The sequence below is a fragment of the Hippocampus zosterae genome, chromosome 3, assembly GCF_025434085.1.
Source record: "Hippocampus zosterae strain Florida chromosome 3, ASM2543408v3, whole genome shotgun sequence".
Taxonomy (NCBI): Eukaryota; Metazoa; Chordata; class Actinopteri; order Syngnathiformes; family Syngnathidae; genus Hippocampus; species Hippocampus zosterae.
In genome coordinates, this window is record NC_067453.1 from 22,307,250 (window position 1) to 22,330,068 (window position 22,819).

A 22,819-nucleotide genomic window follows, 5' to 3' on the forward strand; every position below is an offset into this window, starting at 1 on the left:
GGACTTTTTCTGCTTGAAAGGAAATATTTTTAAGAATAATGATCATAATAATATCCAGCGTGCGCATGCACAACATTTTGAGTTGGACCAGCTCTACACCCTTAGCAGGGTCCTTGAGGGTATGTGGGAATTCGCCCAACCAGTCTACATGTGTTTTGTGGACTTGGAGAAGGCGTTTGACCGTGTCCCTCGGGGAGTTCTGTGGGGGGTGCTTCGTGGGTATGGGGTACCGAACCCCCTGATACGGGCTGTTCGGTCACTATACCACCGATGTCAGAGTTTGGTTCGCATTGCCGGCAGTAAGTCGGAATCGTTTCCAGTGGGGGTAGGACTCCGCCAAGGCTGCCCTATGTCGCCGATTCTGTTCATAACTTTTATGGACAGAATTTCTAGGCGCAGCCGAAGTGTTGAGGGGGTCCATTTTGGGGGGCTCAGTATTGCATCCCTGCTTTTTGCAGATGATGTGGTGCTGTTGGCTCCTTCAAACGGGGCTCTCCAACTCTCACTGGAGCGTTTCGCAGCCGAGTGTGAAGCGGTTGGGATGGAAATCAGCACCTCCAAATCTGAAACCATGGTCCTCAGTCGGAAAAGGGTGGAGTGCCCCCTTTGGGTCGGGGAGGAGATCTTGCCCCAAGTGGAGGAGTTCAAGTATCTTGGGGTCTTGTTCACGAGTGGGGGCAGGAGGGAGCGGGAGATCGACAGGCGGATCGGTGCAGCGTCTGCTGTGATGCGGACGTTGTATCGGTCTGTCGTGGTGAAGAAGGAGCTGAGCCCAAGGGCGAAGCTCTCAATTTACCGGTCGATCTACGTCCCAACCCTCATCTATGGTCACGAGCTATGGGTCGTGACCGAAAGAACGAGATCCCGGATACAAGCGGCCGAAATGAGTTTTCTCCGCAGGGTGTCCGGGCTCTCCCTTAGAGATAAGGTGAGAAGCTCGGTCATCCGGGAGGGGCTCAGAGTCGAGCCGCTTCTCCTCCACATCGAGAGGAGCCAGATGAGGTGGCTTGGGCATCTGATTCGGATGCCTCCTGAACGCCTCCCTGGTGAGGTGTTCCGGGCATGTCCCACCGGGAGGAGACCCCGAGGAAGACCCAGGACACGCTGGAGAGACTATGTCACCCAGCTGGCCTGGGAACGCCTCGGGATCCCCCGGGGAGAGCTGGAAGAAGTAGCTAGGGAGAGGGAAGTGTGGGCTTCCCTGCTAAAGCTGTTGCCCCCGCGACCCGGCCCCGGATAAGCGGTAGAAGATGGATGGATGGATGGATGGATGGATGGATGGCATGCACAACACATGCGGCGAAGACGCTCCATAGCTTCCATCAACAACCGAGGCAACACCGAGCTCCCCCAACATAGAAAAAGCTTAGTTGTGTCTCAGTAAAGTATCACTTAACAATGTTTCCTATTGGCCTTGCTGCCATCTTGTGTCATCTTATAGCATTACATCAAGATCACACGAATCGGGAACGGTTGAGTTTTTCGGTGAACAGGTAAAGATAAGGTTCCACAGAAAAAAAACCACAAAGTGAATTTGTGAATAGCAAACCACAAATAACCATAGATTCACTACATATGTATTTCAAAAGTAAAAGTACCCATGTATTGCTGAGTCAGAAATATAATAAAACGGCTCTTCAGACAGGATTAATATTACAAACCGTCCACACACACACTCACACACACACACACACACACACACACACAAGTGGTGCAATTTTGCGATGTTTTCATGTCATGGACATGTTTTGCTCAGGTGAAAATGAAGGTGCCAGTACCGCAGAGCTCGCAGGTGGAGATCATCCGATCAGGTCAATTCTACACCCTACTGCTGGGGAAACACATTTCGCTAAGTTGGGACAAGGGAACGCACCTACTGGTCCACATATCGGCTGAATACAGGGTACTCGTGTATTAATCCACTTATTTTTTTCAAGCCGCCATTTTGACTCTTTTTTTGTTTGTTTTGTTTGTTTTCTGTCATTTTCCTACATGTGTAGAGTCGGGTGTGTGGTCTGTGCGGTAACTTTGACGGGAATGTGAATAACGACTTAGTCAGCAGTAACAATCAGCTGGAGGTGGACTCTCTGCACTTTGGGAACTCCTGGAAGGTTGCTCCAAGCTGTGCCGATGTCACGCAGGTAATGTATGTTTGTAACGTGGTTTGGAGAAGAAACTCATTGAAATCTATAGACAGTTTCAGATGTGCCAAAACAAGAATAATACTGGTAATATTTATATATATATACTTTTAAAAAATTGTGCCTACTTTCAATATTTATGACCCAAGAAGGTTGCACCGCATTTGTGTTTCCAGGTACCCGCTCCATGCGCTGACGACATCGTCAAACTGGTAAAAGTTGAGCAGTCGTGCCGTGTGCTCACTGGTCCCCTCTTTAAAGAGTGCAATACTCAGGTGAGTATAGCAGCAGAAATCCAAAGGGTTAATCGGATCAACATGAAGTACACGTCATCTGAATTGAAAGCCAATGTCATTTGAGGTGCTTCGAATATGTCACGTAGCAAGCTAGGTAAGGTAAAACAAAAAAAACCCCAACAACAATTGCAAAACTGAAATCTAAATCTGGTCGATTTAGCTCTGCTTATCTTTCTGGAAAACCCTGCTTTTGATTGGGGTTCATTTGGCTCAATTCCCCAATTGGACTTCCTCAAAATGCCATCAAATTTGCTCAAAATGGCCGACTTTCTTTTCAATTTAAGGCATGGGTCCTTGACAGTTTTTCATGCGCCCTGATGTGATGATTTATTGTCAATTGGGAAAACGGGTGAAGGGGAGTTTTGTGGGAGGTTTTGGCGCCATTAAAATGCAGAATAATAATATCAAATAGCGATTCCAAGAGAGGGTTTGCACAAGTTGGCCCCATTTTCCATGCATTTTTGGATCGTATTACCTTTTGCTTGATCGTATACTGTACATACAATGAGTATGGTGAGTGTTATTTCTTCCCTTCATGCATCTCCTTAGGTGAACGCGGAGCCATACGTAGAGATGTGCGTGGGGGCGGCGTGCACTTGTCCGTCCGTAGGCGACTGCGCTTGCTTTTGTGATGTCATCGCAGCTTACGCTCAAGCTTGTTCGCAGAAGGGTGTATCCGTCAACTGGAGATCCAACGGGCTTTGCCGTGAGTGTGAAGAATAACCCCGTGGTCCTTTACGGCAGCAGTCCCCGACCCTTTTTTGCGCCACAAACCGCTGTATTTGTTTTAATTCAAATGGAACGGCATATTTGAAAGTAGTTGTGAGCAATGTGCCAGTTTCTCTTCACTGAGCCAGTCCTGTCATTTTTTTGCTAGCATTGCCAGGCTTACTTCTTTCAAAATATCTCACATAAGCGAGGCCTTCCGCGTGACGTGTACAGTACCACAGGCAGCTGCACAGTTTTTTCAAAATAAAATGTCTTTCTGACTATCGTGAGCAATTCAAGATTCCCTGTGCAGCCCTGTATTGGATGGCCCCGTGGTTGGCGGACCGCTGCTTTTTTGGATGTGTAATCGGAACAAACCAACAAACGCAACAGCCAAAAATGTGAGTAATACCTCTCGTCTCCATAGCGATGAGCTGTGAGGAGTTGAACCCGAAGATTCCGGCTACCGGAGAGGAGTTATGCCAGTGGAGGTACAACACTTGCGGCCCTGCCTGTCCCGTCACCTGCCAGCACCCCGATCCCCTCCAGTGCTCCCTCACATGTGTGGAAGGATGTCATGCTTACTGCCCCCCAGGTGCCTTACATATTCTCATACAGTAAATTTAGCATTTAAAGGGAGACATATGATGTCAAATTCACTTTATTGGCTTGGATATAAAGTGTTGGGTCACTCGAGTGCCTACCTAACCATCAAGTAGGGAATCACACAAGCTGCCTTTTTCTGAAAATGTGTCAGGTCGCAAGCTATTTTACTTTTGTAAACGTGACGACATAACAGTGTGGCTAAATAATATAATTTCCAAACTCCTGTGTATCTCCACCTTACTTGGCGGCCTGGAATGTTTGGAAGCACAGAAGTACAGGGTGTTCAGAAATTAACTTCACTGTGCATTTGTAATTTTTGATGAACGGGTATATAAAAGACAGAACTAATACTAAAACATGTCTGTTCAATTTTGTAACAAAAAAGTAAGCAGAGCAGCAGTGTTGGAAGTACTGAAGACCGAGTGCTAACAGCGCCGCTAGCAGATATGGGACCCTTTTTTTTATTTGACCCAGTGGAAACTTATTGGCCTCTGTAGAACAGGATGAGCAAAATTAATCATTTGAATGAACCGAAACAGACCCCAAAACAGAATAATGCCAATTTTATCCCAGAGTGTTATCAATGGATATACAGTATATTGGGCTGTGACTGTTTATTTCATATCTTGTTGGGAAAAAGGTCAGAGTCCGATTCTCGAGACACTTGTTTTAAAGTGTATCTTGCTTGTTCACCATGTTTTTCTCAGGCCAGCTGTTGGATGAGGTGGCCATGCGGTGTGTTGAGCCCACTCAGTGTCAGGTATGCATCCATGAGGGTCAAAGGATCTCCCACGGCAACAAAGTCATCATCAGCCGCCATGACCCCGCCCACTGCAAAATATGGTAAGAGTGGCTACTCGGTGCTCATTTGTAATGGAAAAAAAGAACATCCAGGGGAGTGTAGGGACGTAAAGCTCAGAATATAACTTGACTATGAATTCATTTATAAATTGTGACTTATTTGCTTTCTTTGTTATTTGTCCCCAAAGTCACTGTGAAAACAACACTCTCACCTGCGAGCCTTGCACCACTTTGACCACCGCCGCACCAACCCTCGCCTCCGCTGCTTTTACAACCATCCCCATGACCACCATGATGCCGGAGGGGACATGCGATCGTGCCATGGATCTGGTTTTCCTGCTGGACGGCTCCACCGCATTGAGCGAAACCGAGTTTCAGACCACCAAGGAGTTTATACTGGGAGTGGTGGAGCGCTTCCGCTTGGGCTCCGCTCACACTCGAGCCGCAGTCTTGCTTTACTACTCTGGAGTCAAAACGTATGATTTACAGGTATGTCAACACATGGGATCGTAATTTTCAATCATGGGGCCGGCACTTCATACACTACTCTTCATACACTTTTAAGATCCGTGCATGCTGCCCATACATCAGCACAAACAAATTCAGCAGTTCTGCCCCCAACCCCACCTGAGTTGAAAACGCCACTGAGCAATCAAGTACCGGTACATGCAGTTTATCAGAAGCGAACGCAACAAATCTCGACGTAGCTCTGCTTACCTTTTGGCTTTGACGTGATAGTGTTTTAGACAGTGTTACCCATTCCGGCTTGAAAGTGGCGGCTCATCACCCAGCTTACCTGTCAAATTTTGAACTGTAAAACTCAACGTAGGGCCATGATTATGTAAATTAGCCACACTGTGTCCATCACTATCCAGTCAAATTAACTCATTCACTCCCAAAGTCGTTTTTTAAACTTCTTTTCAGACTTGTTCCAGAATTGGCTGGTACAGAATGAGTTAATAATAGCTCACTAATTGACTTATTTTTGCAAAATAGGCAGATAAGAAAAGCCAAAATAAGCCTAACTTCAGGGACAGAGCGTGTATGTAAATAAGCAATTAAAATATCATTCAAATTAGTGCCGATGCTTTGCTTACATTTGATATCATTGTGACATGACCGCTTTCCTTCGCATTTTAACTTTTTGTTTTGCCTGTAGGTTCAAAAGTGGCTGTTTAAGAAGACGGTGCACGAGCTGCACTATGCCGGAGGTGAAGCCGCCTTCTTGGACGAGGCCATTAAATATCTCTGTTACAACATCTATGACAAGAACAAACGAGAGCACGCCGGCCGCGTCGCCGTCATCCTGACGGCCAGCACTAACCCTCGGCCCATGCGGCCGTTCATCAGCATGCTCCGCAGGAAGAAAATCACCACGCTGACCGTAGCCCTCGGTCCAGGGGTGAACATGGCGCAGATTAATGATATCACAAAGGCCAACCCCGAGAACAGGGCTTACGTGCTGAGCAGCACAGCCGAACTGCCCGATCGCCTTTTAGAACTGACTGACTACCTTTGCACTTTGGGGCTTGAGCCAAAATCCAGTACGACCACCACGACTCGTTCTCCTCGACCGCCAATCGCCCCGACCAAACACCTCACCACCACTTCTACCGTGCCTTCCGTACTGTCTCCAACCACCACCACACCACCCTCGTCCGTACCGCCAACCAAGGAAGTGACTTTCATCATTGAAGGCTCCGATTCAGTCGGGGAGGCCAACTTCAACAAATCCCTCCTCTTCTTGGAGGAAGTTGTGACGCAGATGTCTGAGAAGAATGAGTTCATCCGCATCACGGTGATCCAGTACTCGGTCGAGGTGACCGTGGAGATCCGCCGCTGGGATCTGAGATACCAAAGGATGTTGCTACTACAACGTCTCAGGGAGATTCGTTGGCGGGGCGGAAGCAAGACAAACACCGGCGCCGCCGTGGCGACTGTCTTTCAGGACACCGTCACCGTCCCACCCTCACGTGGTTCCGTCCCACCGCAGCTGGTCTTCCTGGTGACGGAGAACCCGCCCACGGACACGGTGAAGCGCCCGCCGTCCACGAGCACCCAGACACACGTGTACCCCATCGGAGTCGGCTCCAAAGTGCGGGAGGTGGATTTGTTCCCCTTCAGCTCGCCGCAACGTCCCATGATGGTGGAGGACTACACGCATCTCAATAAACTGGTGCACCGCGTTGTCAACATCACACGCGCCACGGTCACGCCGCGCTTCCCCACCTTGGTGCCCCTGGTCCGTCCAACGCTCGCCAGCCTCCCACCCACAGGTAGATCTGTCATCTGTTTGCCTGTAGAGTGAAGCATCGTGATTGTAGAAATACAGTAAATATGGATACTATGAATAGCAAAAAACTGTGACCCCTCACCCCTTAAAAATGTATATAAATGGCAATAGTTTTAACTGTAAATATACCACTACGATCTCAAAACACAAGCATTATTTCAAAATCATCATACAAAATTCCCCTAGAAAATACATTTGAAACGAATGCACCCAAAGTGTGAGAGCACGAGCATGTACAGTAAGTGTCTGCTTTCCTATGAACCTATTTCTGAGTTAGTGACATTGAAATACTCATGTTTTTTTTAAACACGAAGGGCATCATCTTTCCAAAGTTTGGGTTCACCCTGACAATTTCATGTTTTCCACAAAAACTATTCTTTTCTAAGATTCAGGTTCACTTTGAAATTTAAACTTGTTCTTTCTGATTAATTATCTCAATTGAAAAAAATAAATAAAAACAATGTTTTTGTTTCAACATTTGTTACTAACCCCATACTAGGATACCATTACAATATATAAGTGTAACAGGTATGTTTTACATTGAATAGTTTTAGTTAGGTTCCGCAGAAAAAAATTCGAGCACGTAAGTTTATAAATCATGATTGGCAAGGCTTCGGTATCCCCATATTGAGATGACGATACAGTTTTCCATCTGTTCCCAAACTTTCCACAGTGCCTTGTAAAACACCCGTGGACGTCCTCTTCCTGCTGAAGTCCGGAGAGCAGTTGGACGACATGAAGACTTTTGTGAAAGCCTTCATCAACACAGCGGATGTAGGTAGGTTGACAAAAGACCGTTCAAGACGCACTGTTAACGGATCGATTTTCCTTTAGCGCTTGTCCTCCATCACGTCGCGGCTGTGCTGGAGCCTATGGAAGCATTCACACTCAAATTCACACCATTGGACAATTGAGTCTTCAGTTTACTTAGAAAACATGTTTTTGGAATATTGGAGGAAGCTAGAATACCTGTGAAAAAACCTATCCAAGCAAATTCCAGCCAAATTTGAACCCACACCACGTGATTGTGAGCCGAATGTGACCACAAGATAATAAGTCCCGTTTTATCTGCCTGCAGGTCCGGACGGAACTCACGTGAGCGTGATTCAGTACGGCGACACCATCACCTTGGAGTTCAGCTGGAGAGAGCAACAGATCAAGTCGCGCCTCCTCGGCTTGGTGGACAACATTCCCAGAAGGAGAACTGCGGCACCTGCACTCGGTAGCCGATTAAAAAAATAAAATAAAAGTGAAGTGTACACATCATCGATTCATTGGAGCTTACCGCTGTGTCTCGGTCTCAGGCTCGGCACTGCGATATGCCATCCAAGAGGCCATTAAAGGAGGGAGAGTAGGCATGGCCAAGGTAGTGGTGATGATCGTGACCGATAAGTCAACTGATCTGGTCCAAGAAGCAGCGAACGAAGCAGTGGCGGCAGGTAACATGATTTCTCCATACGGCGGTCGTCATTACACAAACAATCATGACATTGTACCCGTAAAAATGTTTTTGATCTAAAAACAAAAAAAAAGACCTTATACAATGTACAAGGTCTTTTTTTTTTTTTTTTTTTTTTGCTTGCATGGATTTTCCACGGGTATTCTAGCTTCTTCCAATACTCAAAAACATGTTTTCTAAAAAAAAGACCTTATATGTATAGATTTTTTTATCAAAAAGATTTTTACGGGAATAATGTCATGATTGTTCGAGAGCAAAAGTCTTTTTTTTTGTTGCAAATATTGCTCTATTTTTTTCGGAGAATAAAAACATTTTGGAAAATCAGAGGAGTATTAGTTGAAGAATGAAGTTAAAATGAAATTGTTAAAATTATTTTCTTACGGTGTTACTTGACCTTCATATTTCAACTTCCTCTTGGAAAATAATTCTTATGAAATTATGACCCTTTTATCTTCTTTGCTCTTGAAATATTATGACTTATTTTCTGAAGGAATATAACTGAAAAAAATATTTTTTTTGTTTTTGTAACATTTCACTTTTTTTAATACAGGCAACTTTTTAATGGCATTTAGGGGAAGTTGTTGTCCTGATGTTTGATTGGTGTTGGTATCACGCAGGGGTCCTTAAAACTCATTCACTCCCAAAAATGTTTTTGAACGTCTTTTCAGACTTTGTCCAGAATTGGCTGGTACTGAATGAGTTAAAAAATGGCTCCCTGGACCCAAAACGTTTGAGATCGTCAGCATTCGAACAACCGTTCTTTCCTTTTACACACTTCATCTTTTGGGTTGTCTTGTGCCTCAGGTGTTTCGGTGTTCCCCATCGGTGTGGGCCCAGGCTCCGACCAGAAGGAACTGGCGACTCTCAGCCAGAACGTGTTGCACTTAAAGAGTATGGATCAGTTACGGATGCTGCTGACTTTGGACCGCGATTACGCAGAAAGAATCTGCAAAGGTGCCTGTCCTCGCACACACTTGAATACAGCTGAAAATAACTCAATTCATGGCAGCATTGTTGTCGTTTTTATAATAATAATAATAATAATACATTTTATTTATAATCACCATCGGTGTTTGTGACGGTAATTGTTGGCTGTGATTTGCTTTGGCTCTCAGTTGGTCCGCCAAGAGTGTGCGTTGATGACAATGGCAAAGAGAGAAAAGTGAGTCACGTGATTTAAAAAATAATAATAACAACAACAACAACATTATTTATAGAGCACTTTCAAACAGCCATCGCTGCATACAAAGTGCTGTACATGTACATGTACAATAATAATAATTCACTGTGCAACTCTACAATTATGTTTTGTTGATGTTGTTGTTACTCGTGTGCTACAGCCTGGAGAGTCATGGCTACTGGAGGACGGCTGCCATTCAGTGCTGTGCCATCCCAATGGGGACGTAACCGTGCAGAACCACAAAGTCAGCTGCGATAGACTGGAGCCGCCGGCGTGCAGAAACAACATGCTGCCCGTGAAAGTCCAAGAGGCCTGCAGCTGCCATTGGGAATGCCCGTGTATGCACACAGATCGGATCATGCGTCTTCCGATTTTCAACTCTGTACAACGCGAACAATGACACACTGAAAGAGTTCTCGTGCTCAAGTTACACGATTTCACATGTCAGAAGGAAAAAAAAATGCACGGCATTGAAAATCTTCTAATTAGTTCTCCCGTAAATGTAGCTAAAAATCAGATGCGTATCAGATTTTTGCAATGGAACATCCGCATAACATAAACATCTGATGTACAGCTAATCTACAGAGAAAGCATTGATACCGGTAATTAAATATGGTCTCAATCTTTGACCTCATAGGTCTTGCGACATTTATGGCTTGCTATGGGATGACAATATTCATACATTCCTTCATATTCCGATCCGCTTTAGCCTCACAAGCATGGCGGGGGGTGCTACAGTCTATTCCAGGCCTCCTCGGGCAGTAGGCTGGGGACACCCTGAACCGGTTGCGAGCCAATTGCAGGGGACACACAGACGAACCACCATCCAAGCTCACACTCACACCTAGAGACAATTTGGAGTGTTCCATTAACCTGCAATGCATGTTTTTGGAATGTGGGCGGAAACCAGAGTACCCGAGAAAACCCACGCAGGCCCGGGGCGAACATGCAAACTCTACACAGGGAGGCCGCAGCCGGAATCGAACCCTGCGCCTCCGCACTTTGAGGTCGACGCGCTAACCACTGGACGGGATGACAATATATAGGCAAAAAATATGAGATAAATATGCCACATTCGAGGTGTTGAATAGGGTCTAAATATCTGATATCTAAATAACTGGTCCCTCTGTATGTGGGTGTTGACAGGCATTTGCGTGGGCAGCTCCACCAATCACGTCGTGCGATTTGACAGCTTGCCGCTCAGGCTGGATGCAGAGGGCCTGTGCTCCTACACCCTCCTCACTGTCAGCGATGGTTCGGAGGTCACGCTCCACAACGGCCCTTGTCAGGACGCGGCACGATACAGCCACGTCTGCATGAAAGCCATCGAAGTGATGCACGGGTCGCGTAAAATCCTACTGAAGGATGATATGACGGTAAGTCGGGTTTCCGATATGTTCGTTTGGGCAGTGAAAGTGCGGCCCTTTGCGTCTTTTGATTTTTCTGTACTTCGGCCTCGGAGGAAACAAAAACAAACAAGTTTGGACACCCCTCGTTGAGAAGGTTTGTCCGTCGATTTGTGCAGGCGTTCGTTGGGCGAGAGGAGGTTTTGCTACCATGGAGGCAAGCGGGTCTGGAGCTGGTGCGATTCGGCGGAGTGATGATGCAGCTAAAAACTGACCACGGCTACCTTTTGACGTTCACACCACAGAGGAATGAGTTCACCATCACGCTGCTCAATGCCAGCGTTAGCGGCAACACTGCTGGACTCTGTGGTATCGTACTTGAAGCATCATGTCATGTTCTTCTGATTGTTCATCGATCCATGCCGGTAGCGTATAGTGACAGGAAGAACAATTAAATGCTATTAATCTACTACATAGCAGTTGAACCTGTTCATCCAGCTTTTGTCATTCATGCAACAGATTTTTGGAAAATAGGTGCTTTGGAAACACGAGGTTTAGAAATGCCGTTGACGTGAACATCGTCTTTTTGCCCGCGTCTTCCTTCTCAGGCGCCTGCGGGGAGCAATCCGTCAACGTTCTTTCCTTACGTGATGGCAGTCCCACTTCCGACCAGATGAGCTTCATCTCCGACTGGACCACGACCGGCGATGGGGGCGTTTGTGTGCCCAAGCGGAAGGTGGACGTGTGCTCCTCCGGGGCGGCCATGGGGTGCCAGGCACTGCGTTCGCAGGTGTTTGAGGCCTGTCACGCGCACATTCCTGTCCTGATGTTCCTCACAAAATGCGAGGAGCAGGCATGCGAGGAGGCGGACGTGTGCGAGCTCATTTCCACATACGCACGCCTGTGTAGACAGAGGGGTGTGTGTGTCGACTGGAGAAGCCCCCATATTTGCCGTAAGTCTGAAATGTGGTCCTCATACTTATTCGCACCACTTTTTTTCTGCTTTTCAGAGTTCCACAGTTGTCAACTGATTTAATCCCTTCCAACATCAAAATATTCAGCTCATTCGGAATATTTCGACAACTCAGTGTTCATTCCCTTTTTCTGCAATTTCTCATTGTGCCCAAAAATGATTGCCTTGAAATCAATGGAGATGTGTTCCAAATTTAACTCGTCCTCTCATTTTTCTCTCCATCGTTTATGACTCAAACCGTGCCAATTTTCAATGTTCAGCTCAATCGTGACGTTGATGATAATGTTTTTCATGCTCCCCAAATTCCCACTCATTCAGTAATTTACATTTTTTACATGACACAACTCATGAATGGATGAACAAAACATTTTTACCAAATCCTTCCGCATGTGAATCGCTTTGAACGATTCCGGTCTAAAAATATTTAGCTCGGTCAGGACAAATGGGCAACAGTTTTTTTTTTTTGGTTTGTTTTTTACTTTCACAAAATTCCCACAATTCCATATTCCCTGGGAAAAAAAATCAATTTCAATGTCCTGATTTAACTCATCTATAATTCTCGACTCATTCAATTGCACAATATGTTCATTTTACAAATGTACATCATGATTCCTTACTCAACAGATTCTGCAGCCTTTTAGTCAATGTCAGCTCTTCGGCATTCACACATAATTTCTACCGTAATTGCATTCTTCATCTCAATTTCACACTTGCAACAAAACTCCATCTCTTTCAGCTTGGCAGTGCCCCGCCACCATGGAGTACAGTGCGTGCCGCACTGGCTGCGTGGAGGATTGTGACAGTGCGCAGCCGTTGCGGGGTGACTGGTCGGTTGCCACGGGGAACGGGTCGTCATGTACAGACACACCCATAGAGGGCTGTTTTTGTCCGGAGGGGACGGTTCTGCATCAGGGAGTGTGTGTCTCAGCGGAGAAGTGCAAGCAGTGTGTGGACCCTCGTGGACGTGCATATGAGGTTAGAATCAGGAAAAGCACTACAAGATGCTAAAAGTGTGTGTATGGGGCGGTACGGTGGAGAATGGTTAGCATGTCCGCCTTACAGTACAGAGGTCCTGGGTTTGGTTCCAGGCTCCGGCCTTCCTGTGTGGAGTTTGCATGGGTTCTCTCTTGGTACTGCAGTTTTCTCCCGCATCCTCCAAAACATGCGTGCATGGTCGGTTGACGGAACACTCTAAATTGTCCCTAGATGTGAATTTGAGTGTGAATGGTTGTTTGTCTCTGTGTGCCCTGAGATTGGCTCGCAACCAGTTCAAGGTGGACCCCACCTGCTGCCCGTTGACTGCTGGGATAGGCTCCAGCAAGCTCGCGACCCTCGACAGGCGAAGCGGTTTGGATAATGGATGGATGAAGTGTGCGTGTGAGATTGATGCAAAATTAAATGAATAAATTCACTTAAACAGGGTTCCCACGGGTCCTTAAAGTTCATAATAGCCATAAAAAAAGAATTTGTAAAATGATGTTCTCAATTGTCCTTAATTTTCAGGGAAAGCTTCTAAAATCAATAAAAAACAATTATTCGAAAATAAATTGAAGTTTTATATTTTCTAAATTTCAATTTTTCTTACTTACTTTTACTTACTTTATTTGAGAATGAATTCAAGTTTTTTTCATTTTCCTACCTACATTTGACAAACAGTATGCCAAATAAAGGGTTAGTTGATTGCCCCTAAAAATAAATATGTGCCCTTCCCTTGGCAGCAATGATTTGAACACCAGTTCAGTGATATGTGATTTTCTTTTCATCCCGCATATTGCTGAGTGGGCATTAAATCCACCGTGAATCCCCTACTGAATGGAGAAAAGTCCTCAAAAATGGCTAAATGAGAACTCAAAAGTCCTTAAAATTCCATAAATAAAAAGCAAGTGGAAGAGTGGGAATCCTGTTAAAACAGTGGTAAAGAGTAGTGGTGGACAGACTGTTTATCATTTAAGACAAGCTTGTGTTTCCTTGTGTTATATGTGCACAGTATCTGCAGACTTGGGTACCGGATGACAACCCTTGTTTGATTTGCTTGTGTTTGGCCCGACAACAAATCAACTGTACTGCACGCCCGTGCAATGACGTGAAAGGCAAGTTAAATATGTTTCAATTTAACTTTGTTTCTTATGACAGCCATCCGCTATAACCGCATGTTTGTGTTGTGTGTGTGTAGCCCCGGTGTGCGGAGCCTGTGAAGTGCTGAAGGAGAAGAGAGGATCCAAATGCTGCCCAGAGTATGAATGTGGTATGTACAATATTATTTAAAAATACCCCCCTTTACTTGCACGGGCCCCCATTCAACTTTTGACAGTCAACTTTTTGCTCTCTGGCACTTTAAAAACAACCATCGCTGCAAACAAAGTGCTGTTCATGGTGTAAAAATCAAACATACAAAAACAAAGACCGCTAAAACAATAAATTAATAACATAAGAAACAGCAAACACCATAAAATGCTAAAACAATGCTGAGTCTCATGCTGAGTCAAAAGTCATCCAGTAAAAATATGTTAGATTTAAAAATGGACAGAAAGGGGGCTTCCCTCTCAAAACAAGCTGAGTTCAGTGAGACTAGCAAAACATGTTGTAATTATTGATCCCTTTGATATCTTGATTGAAAAAAATTGCACCTTAATAAAAACATCTACGACTCTTTTAAATTGTGGTTAGGGATAATATGTCTCCTTGAACACTTTAAGCTTTTTACCTCCAAGTCTTTACTGTCCATGGAGCTCATGTGCTCCCTCTTTGACTTTTAAGTGTGTGATCTGTCGAGCTGTGATGTTCCCGAGGCGCCCCGCTGTGAGGATGGCGAGGTACTGCTTCTGAAAAACCCAGGACAATGTCAAGCCATCCACGAGTGCGGTAGGGCACAGTCTTTTCCGCCATTTCCTGAGATCACACACCTGCCATCATGTACCTTGCGAGCGCTTTTGAATCCGACGTGGCTTCGTCTCTTTTCAACCACCCAGTTTGCAAGAAGGAGAATTGCGCTCTCAGCCCGACCCCAGTGTGCGGCGCAAATCGCCACCTTACAGTCAAAAAGACAAAGTGTTGCGACATATTTGAGTGCTCGTGTAGCTGCCAGAACGTCACCCGCACTTGCCCGGCCGGCTTCATCACGGCATCCAAGACGGACGACTGCGGCTGCACTGAGATAAGCTGCTTGCCGGACAAAGTAAGTCACATTTTGTTACATTTTGCCTTTTTGTACTACAAAAAAAACCCTGCCAATAACTGTTTAAACATCTCCGGCAGGGGGTTATATTTTCAAATGATCACTTCTGCAACATTCCTAGAAAATCACATTGTCCCACCTCGGCTGAACTACTTTTTTTTAACAGGCCCGTGGGCTACTCATGTTGTCCTTGAGGGCCACCTGGTGGCCATGGGCACCAGGTCGGCAACCACCGGGCTGGAAAATGGATGGATGATGTACTAATAATGGGCGGGGGACAATTACATTTTCAAATCTGATTATCCAATAGGTGTGTGTTGTGGGCGACGTGGTCCATCCGGTGGGCAGCAAGTGGGATGACGGATGCGAGAAGTGCAGCTGTAGCCAATTACAGGACAAGGACACGTCACTGCACATTGCTCAGTGCTCTACGCCAGTGTGCCAACGGAACTGCCCCCTGGTGAGACAAATAAAATAATGTGTTTGATTCCCTTTCTAAGTCTTCAATTTTATACGTTTGTATTCTGTCCATCACCAAAATCAGTCAGCAACCATTAAGATTGTACATGAGCAAAGAAATTGTATGATGTACGTATATGTACATGACAGGGTTCAACATACACACTGTCCAGTGGAGAATGCTGCGGGAAGTGCAGAGCAACTAGTTGCGTGGAATCGGATGGAGAAATGCGAGGGGACGCAGTGATCGGAGGAACGCTTAGACAGGTTTACAACTCACACCTGAGTTTAATCTTTCTGTGACACCAATCCCCCCCAAGCCGAACGTATTTGATCCGTGTTTGTAGGTTGGGGAGCAATGGCAGTCTTCTCGTGACAAATGTGTGGTGAACAAGTGCGTGAGGGTGAAGGACGAGGTGTTCATCTCTTCCACCAACATCAGCTGCTCTGCGATGGAAACGCCCTCCTGCCCGCTGGGCTCCGAGCTACGCTGCGATACGCGGGACTGCTGCCCACGCTGCCAGTGTGGTAAATGTCACACGTATGACGCGATGAGCTAAGCTAACTGTGCGTGAGTCGAACACGGAGTTATGTACGATGGGATTTGCGTTCCTATGGAGGCTGCTGGAACCAGAATTTGTATGTAAGTGGGAATGTGTGGGACTGTCATGTTTACCAATACAGTCGTGTAATTATAACTAAAGGAAGTACAGTATTTGAATGAAAAATATTTTTAGGCCAAAGGTGAACTCTGCTCTTGAGGAGAAGGGACTAAGCTTAGATGCTAATCGCACAAATTTGCAAGTGATGAATGTCCATGCCACATATTTTTTAATATATATATTTTTATGACCTTGTCTGACTCAGTAATACACCGGTCAATCCTTTAAAAAAAATCCATCACAAATGACCCTTTGTCTTTCCTTGCCATTGAGCAGCTAGCCATGGCCCGCGACTCAACTTTCATCCGTGCCGAACCGTTCTCTGTATCGTCTTAAGAAACGTATCACACCGCTTTCACTGTCATCTGTCTGATCTCTGCTTGAATCTTTCATCGCGCTACTATCTGCTGTTAAGTGGGTTGGCTTTCCTAAACATGACACCGTAGAAGGACTAGAGTGTTTTGGCGCCATTGTGAAACGCAGTTTCAGAGGCTTTCCAGCAGAGGTCCTATCCATACAGCCCGTATTTGCTTGACCTGACAGTAGAGCTGATGGTCTAATTCCCCTTCACAGCTCCTTTAGATGTCTGCGTCCTGAACCACACACTCATAGGGGTAAGCCTTCTTGTCTTTTGAAATGGTGAATGAGTTCAATTGGATGTCTTATTAAAGTACAAATATGATGGGAAGTGTCATTTTTAATACAAATGGTGCAAAATTCTTGGGATTTTGTTTTTTATATGCATAGGCCGGCGAGGTGTTGATGCCGGACGTGTGTACACAATGTGAATGTGTCGTGGAGGGCGGTCTCATCCAGAAACATCGACTCTCTTGCAGGAGGACAACCTGTACCCCGTGTCCCATGGTACGTCTTATGTCTGTATTGCATTTGTACGCAGGCCTGGTAATTTTGCTGCTATGTGTACCTACGGAAATGAATGTGTTGTGCTCACCATAGGGATACACAGAGCAGAAAGTGGAAGGAGCTTGCTGCGGCCGCTGTGTCGCCACGACATGCTTTTTACAAATGCCCGATGGGAAGCAAATGACTCTGCATGTATGTATACACGTACATCACAGTCGACAATAATCCATTTTCTCCACTGTGTAGTCCAGTCTGTCTCAAATCTTTTTACACCAAGTACCGCCTTGATAAATACTTCGCTCTCTTAGTACCGCAACCAACATTAAATGACAGTAACGGAGTAGACCCGGGTGTTCGACAACAATGAAGCCGACTTCCAACCACACAAAAAGCCTTTAATATTTAACAAAAGCAAACAACTGTGGTTCCATCCTCTTCCCCAAGCTCTTTTCGAAATGTCTTAGAGCCATAAGTGATGAAATAATTAAAATGATGAGCTAAACAGTCTGGTGGGAATCTGTACTCAATCAAACTTTTATGGCTGACCAGTTCCTTCTGCACAGTGCCATTAGAGCTGTCAATTTCAGATGTATCTAACCGAATTAGCGGCCCGGTAGTCCAGTGGTTAGCACGTCGGCTTCACAGTGCAGAGGTACCGGGTTCGATTCCAGCTCCGGCCTCCCTGTGTGGGGTTTGCATGTTCTCCCCGGGCCTGCGTGGGTTTTCTCCGGGTGCTCCGGTTTCCTCCCACATTCCAAAAACATGCGTGGCAGGCTGATTGAACACTCTAAATTGTCCCTAGGTGTGAGTGTGAGTGCGAATGGTTGTTTGTTTCTGTGTGCCCTGCGATTGGCTGGCAACCGATTCAGGGTGTCCCCCGCCTACTGCCCGGAGACGGCTGGGATGGGCTCCAGCACCCCCCGCGACCCTAGTGAGGATCAAGCGGTACGGAAGATGAATGAATGAATGAATCTAACCGAATTATTTTCACTCGTTAGTAGTGTACTGGATGAAAAAAAAAAAATTGTTGAATACACTGAAATATTAGTATGTTAATTCAGCGATTTTCACGTGCCACTACAGTGAGCCTGCCTATTTTTGGATCAAATTTTGAGAATCACTGTGTCGTAGTACATACATCACTTGACAATACATTCAAACTATACTATGATATATTCTACCGTAATAGTGTGCGATTCTGTAATGTTTTGCTAACCCTACAATGTCATACTGTACCATACTATCCGAAACTATACTTTACGTCCAGGTGAACACCACAAAGGAGGACGGCTGCAACCAGTACGCTTGCGGCGTCAACAGTGAAGGAGACCTGGCCCTGCAGATCCGAACCACCACCTGCCCGCCTTTCAACCGCCAATCGTGCCTCGCCAACGGGGTGCGGGTGCCTCGTGCAACCCACCTGCCCATAAGTATTCACTCACAAACTTCAAGGCTGTTTTGACTGACAGAACTCCTCTGTTTGTTCTCAGGGAACTGTGAGCCAGATCGGAACAACCTGCTGTGAGATGTGTGAGTAGAGCTATTATTGGTTATGAATTTTGTTTTTAAGTCCGTTTTAAAAATGGAGTGTGTACACGTGTTGGTGAGAAGGTACTGAGTCAGAATGTCGGCGAACGGCGGGAACACTGAATTATGTCAGAGTGGACGACTGCCAATCGGACCAGCAGATTGAATTGCACTACTGTGAGGTCAGGGGACACACAGTTACACGTGAAGTTGACGATCAATCAAACATCAACGTGGTCCCAAAACTAACTCTCTCACCATTTGATCCTCTGTGTCTATCAGGGTAAATGTCGCAGTAAGTCCATGTACTCCCTGCAGAGGGCCGCGGTGGAGCAGGAGTGTGTGTGTTGCGTCGCCACGGAGACAGAGCCGGTCAGTGTTCCCGTCCTGTGTGCCAACGGAACCCGCGGCCACCACACTATCCTGTCTGTCACCGCGTGCATCTGTCAGTCCAAACACTGCACCTAGAAGCCACCACAAGTTAGTTAGCTATGCTTTTGTTGTATCCATGACAATGTAACCGTATTAAACCGCACACGATTTCCAATAAAACACCAGTCAAATGTTTTTCATTCTGTTTTGTAAATCATATGTATGTTCCCAGGTTGTACAAGTAAAATGTACGCTATGTCGAGAGTACGATAGCAAGGGCCAGCCAGGCCTTTGTTAGCCAAAAGACTTTCAGACGCACGAACCCACATTTACAATAAATACCTCTACCTAAATTCGAATTTATGTTCCATGCACATGTTTTAATGTACTGTATTCCGAACTGTCTTTTTCTAATCAGATGTGTCGCCACGTCAACCAGTCGAATCTGACGATGGCCTTCAAATCAGGAGTGCTGTCTGATAGAACTTAAGCGATATCGGCGATGGCTCTGTTTTTCTAACCAATCATATTTCGGAAGAGTTTTTCTGTCATCTGATTGGCTGGCGGGATGAAAACTTTTTGAGCCATCTTTGACCACCGCAGGATCTCCACACATTAATCCATTTAATAATCATCATCCCTGATAACTCTGATATGATGTTTTTAAGTAGTGTTCATGGTTTCTATAATTGTGACATGATAATGTTTTTATTAGGAGGTACATTAAGTCAAGTCAGTCACCGTTGAAGATACATGTTAAAAAAAAATACACAGCTCACCCCTGCCCGAAAGGTACTTTTGTCCTCAGAGTGCATGTGGCCAATGCGCAACAAAAACATTGCTTTTCACGTCTTGTGTGTTTACTAGTTATCACACTAGTTATCTTTTACTTGTACTAGTTATCCATGTTATGTATTCCTTAACAGGTTGCTTGGATACAAGGAGTGTGGAAACAGGTTGCTTGGATACAAGGAGGAAACAACTATTAATAAGATAAGATAAGATAAGATAAGATAAGATAAGATAAGATATCCTTTATTTGTCCCACACTGGGGAAATTTACAGCCTCCAGCAGCAAGAATGTAGGTAGAAAGAAGAAAGAAGAAAAAAAACAACAAACACCGTTCAATTAAGTGCAATACAAACACAAAATGGATAAATCGCAGTGCTATTTACAATTGTCTTTCACATCATTTAATTATTATTGTTATTATTATTATTATTATTATTGTTGTTATTTTTATTCAGCAGCCTGACAGCAGTCGGTAGGAACGAGCGTCGGTATCTCTCTTTCTTGCAGCGCGGGTGGAACAGTCTTTGGCTGAAGGAGCTACCAAGTGCTGTCAGGGCGGGCTGGAGGGGGTGGGAGGGACTGTCCATCATAGTTATTAGCTTAGTTAGCATCCCTCTGTTGCCCACCTCCGCCAGAGTGTCAAGGGAGCAGCCCAGGACAGAACTGGCCTTCCTGACCAGTCGCTCCAGTCTCTTTCTGTCCCGGGCTGAGATGCTGCCTGACCAGCAGACAATGCCATAATGGATGGCCGAGGCCACCACCGAGTTATAGAAAGTCTTAAGGAGTGACCCCTGAACCCCAAAAGACCTCAGTTCCTGAGTAGGAAGAGTCGTCTCTGTCCTTTCCTAATCAGGGTGTCCGTGTCTGTAGACCAGTCCAGTTTGTTGTTCAGAAGAACACCAAGGTACTTGTAGGAGGTCACCCTCTCTATGTCCATACCCTGGTTGTTCATCGGAACAGGGGAATGGAGCCAGAACAGTCCCCTGTGTATATGTTTGTGTGTGTGTGTGTGTGTGTGTGTGTGTGTGGTGTGTGTGTGTGTGTGTGTATATATATATATATATATATATACTAGCTGGTTCGCCGCCCTCCGGGCGGCTCATCAGCTAGTTCCTGCGGAAGGCTGGTAAGGTGGGCCTTCGGCCCACAAAAGTGTTGTTGCTTGGTTCAACTTTTTGTTCATCTTCATTGCTTATCGCGAAAATAAAGAGATATTTAGCTCTACTAAATAACTAACAATTTTATTGCAATGCTTGTGGGTAAACAACATTTTTTCGCTAAGATGCCCGCGCGATCGTAGTGAGCCATTGCCTGAGCGGCGCAGTGGCGGCGCGCAGTGGCGGCGCGCAGCGGCGCGGTGAAGTAGGTACGTTTTGAAAAGGGACAGACGGAAGGACAGACCGCGTGCGGGACGACGCACAATATATATATATATATATATATATATATATATATATATATATATATATATATATACACACACACACACACACACACACACACCAACTGGATAGGATGGCAAGAATAAGAACCGGGCAATAAACAGCTATGCCCTGCCAGTGATCAGATACCCTGCAGGAATAAATCCAGCACCCTGAGACTGTATGCAAGCCGAAAGGAAGGAGGCCGGGTGAGTGTGAGAGCCACTGTCCAGGATGAAACATCCAGGCTCCATGAATACATCAAGGAGAAGGCTCCAACGGATGATGTACTCAGAGAATGTCTCAGACAATGGGGAACAGAAGATGAGGCGCTGGAAGAGGGACCATGATGGGAGGACAAGCCCCTACACGGGATGTACCACCGGACCATAACTGAAGTGGCCGATCTCAAGAAGTCCTATCAGTGGCTAGAGAGGGCTGGCCTGAAGGACATCACAGAGGCACTCATCGTGGCTGCTCAGGAGCAGGCCCTGAGCACCAGAGCCATTGAGGCCCAGATATACCACACCAGACAAGACCCAAGGTTGTGCAAAGAGGCACCTGAGACGATCCAACACATAACTGCAGGGTGTAAGATGCTGGCAGGGAAAGCCTACATGGAACGCCATAACCAGGTGGCTGGCATAGTCTACCGAAACATCTGTGCGGAGTATGGACTGGAAACCCCAAGGTCAAAATGGGAAACGCCTCTGAAGGTGGTGGAGAATGACAGAGCGAAGATCCTGTGGGACTTCCGGATCCAGACTGACAAGATGGTAATGGCGAACCAACCAGATATCGTGATCATAGATAAAGGGCAGAGAAAAGCCGTTGTAGTGGATGTAGCGGTCCCAAGTGATGGAAACATCAGAAATAAGGAACACGAGAAACTCGAGAAATACCAAGGGCTCAGAGAGGAGCTGGAGAGAGCCTGGAAGGTAAAGGTGACAGTCGTGTCTGTGGTGGTCGGAGCACTCGGGGCAGTGACCCCCAAACTAGATGAGAGGTTGCAACAGATCCCGGGAACAACATCGGACATCTCAGTCCAGAAATGTGCAGTGCTGGGAACAGCAAGGATATTGCGTAGAACGCTCAAGCTTCCTGGCCTCTGGTAGAGGACCTGAGCTGAAAGAGGGATGGACACCACCCGAGAGGGGGGGGGGGGGTGAGATGAGGATCTATCTATCTATCTATCTATCTATCTATCTATCTATCTATCTATCTATCTATCTATCTATCTATCTATCTATCTATCTATCTATCTATCTATCTATCTATCTATCTATCTATCTATCTATCTATCTATCTATCTATCTATCTATCTATCTATCTATCTATCTATCTATCTATCTATCTATCTTAAACAAACGGAAGAACAAAAATAGAATAAACACAATCGTGTGTTTGTTGACCTACTGGCAGTCTCAAATGACCACCTGTAAGTCACAAAACAGGCCAGGCCCGCCTCTAAAGACAGGCACACATGGGGTAAATAACCCCTTTGTTAAATGACGGAGTACCTTGCTCACGTTCTCAATCCTTGGGGTGTTTTGATAAAAGCATGTTATTAAGACACCTGGGAACTTAGTTTTAATTGTAGGGGGGAAATGCACCTCTGCGTTCAAATACAGCGAAACGTCTGACTATTCATTTCGTACATTTCAATAGTTACTTCATAGTGTTCTGGGTGGCTCAGATTAATACAAAAATGGCGCTGTTTCGCTTTAAAATCAGTTTTTTTGA

At 45.6% G+C, this 22,819-nt stretch overlaps 1 protein-coding gene across 1 annotated transcript in view; it reads left to right on the forward strand.

Moving 5' to 3' along the window:
- The window catches only part of vwf (von Willebrand factor), a 31,559-nt gene extending 12,502 nt beyond the window's left edge, over positions 1–19,057 (forward strand). Inside the window, exons 22-53 of the mRNA XM_052060525.1 lie at positions 1,757–1,903; positions 2,001–2,141; positions 2,318–2,416; positions 2,987–3,143; positions 3,573–3,740; positions 4,459–4,594; positions 4,741–5,041; positions 5,712–6,828; positions 7,519–7,623; positions 7,924–8,067; positions 8,150–8,284; positions 9,109–9,258; positions 9,420–9,466; positions 9,645–9,822; positions 10,631–10,860; positions 11,010–11,199; positions 11,439–11,783; positions 12,540–12,778; positions 13,791–13,893; positions 13,977–14,048; positions 14,561–14,665; positions 14,773–14,978; positions 15,289–15,438; positions 15,588–15,704; positions 15,785–15,965; positions 16,673–16,713; positions 16,847–16,963; positions 17,057–17,155; positions 18,231–18,359; positions 18,454–18,493; positions 18,575–18,672; positions 18,773–19,057. Coding sequence (XP_051916485.1) covers positions 1,757–1,903; positions 2,001–2,141; positions 2,318–2,416; positions 2,987–3,143; positions 3,573–3,740; positions 4,459–4,594; positions 4,741–5,041; positions 5,712–6,828; positions 7,519–7,623; positions 7,924–8,067; positions 8,150–8,284; positions 9,109–9,258; positions 9,420–9,466; positions 9,645–9,822; positions 10,631–10,860; positions 11,010–11,199; positions 11,439–11,783; positions 12,540–12,778; positions 13,791–13,893; positions 13,977–14,048; positions 14,561–14,665; positions 14,773–14,978; positions 15,289–15,438; positions 15,588–15,704; positions 15,785–15,965; positions 16,673–16,713; positions 16,847–16,963; positions 17,057–17,155; positions 18,231–18,359; positions 18,454–18,493; positions 18,575–18,672; positions 18,773–18,958 — 5,673 coding nt within the window. The 3' untranslated portion in view covers positions 18,959–19,057. The remainder of the gene's footprint in view (positions 1–1,756; positions 1,904–2,000; positions 2,142–2,317; positions 2,417–2,986; positions 3,144–3,572; positions 3,741–4,458; positions 4,595–4,740; positions 5,042–5,711; positions 6,829–7,518; positions 7,624–7,923; positions 8,068–8,149; positions 8,285–9,108; positions 9,259–9,419; positions 9,467–9,644; positions 9,823–10,630; positions 10,861–11,009; positions 11,200–11,438; positions 11,784–12,539; positions 12,779–13,790; positions 13,894–13,976; positions 14,049–14,560; positions 14,666–14,772; positions 14,979–15,288; positions 15,439–15,587; positions 15,705–15,784; positions 15,966–16,672; positions 16,714–16,846; positions 16,964–17,056; positions 17,156–18,230; positions 18,360–18,453; positions 18,494–18,574; positions 18,673–18,772) is intronic.
- The last annotated feature ends 3,762 nt before the right edge of the window (positions 19,058–22,819 follow it).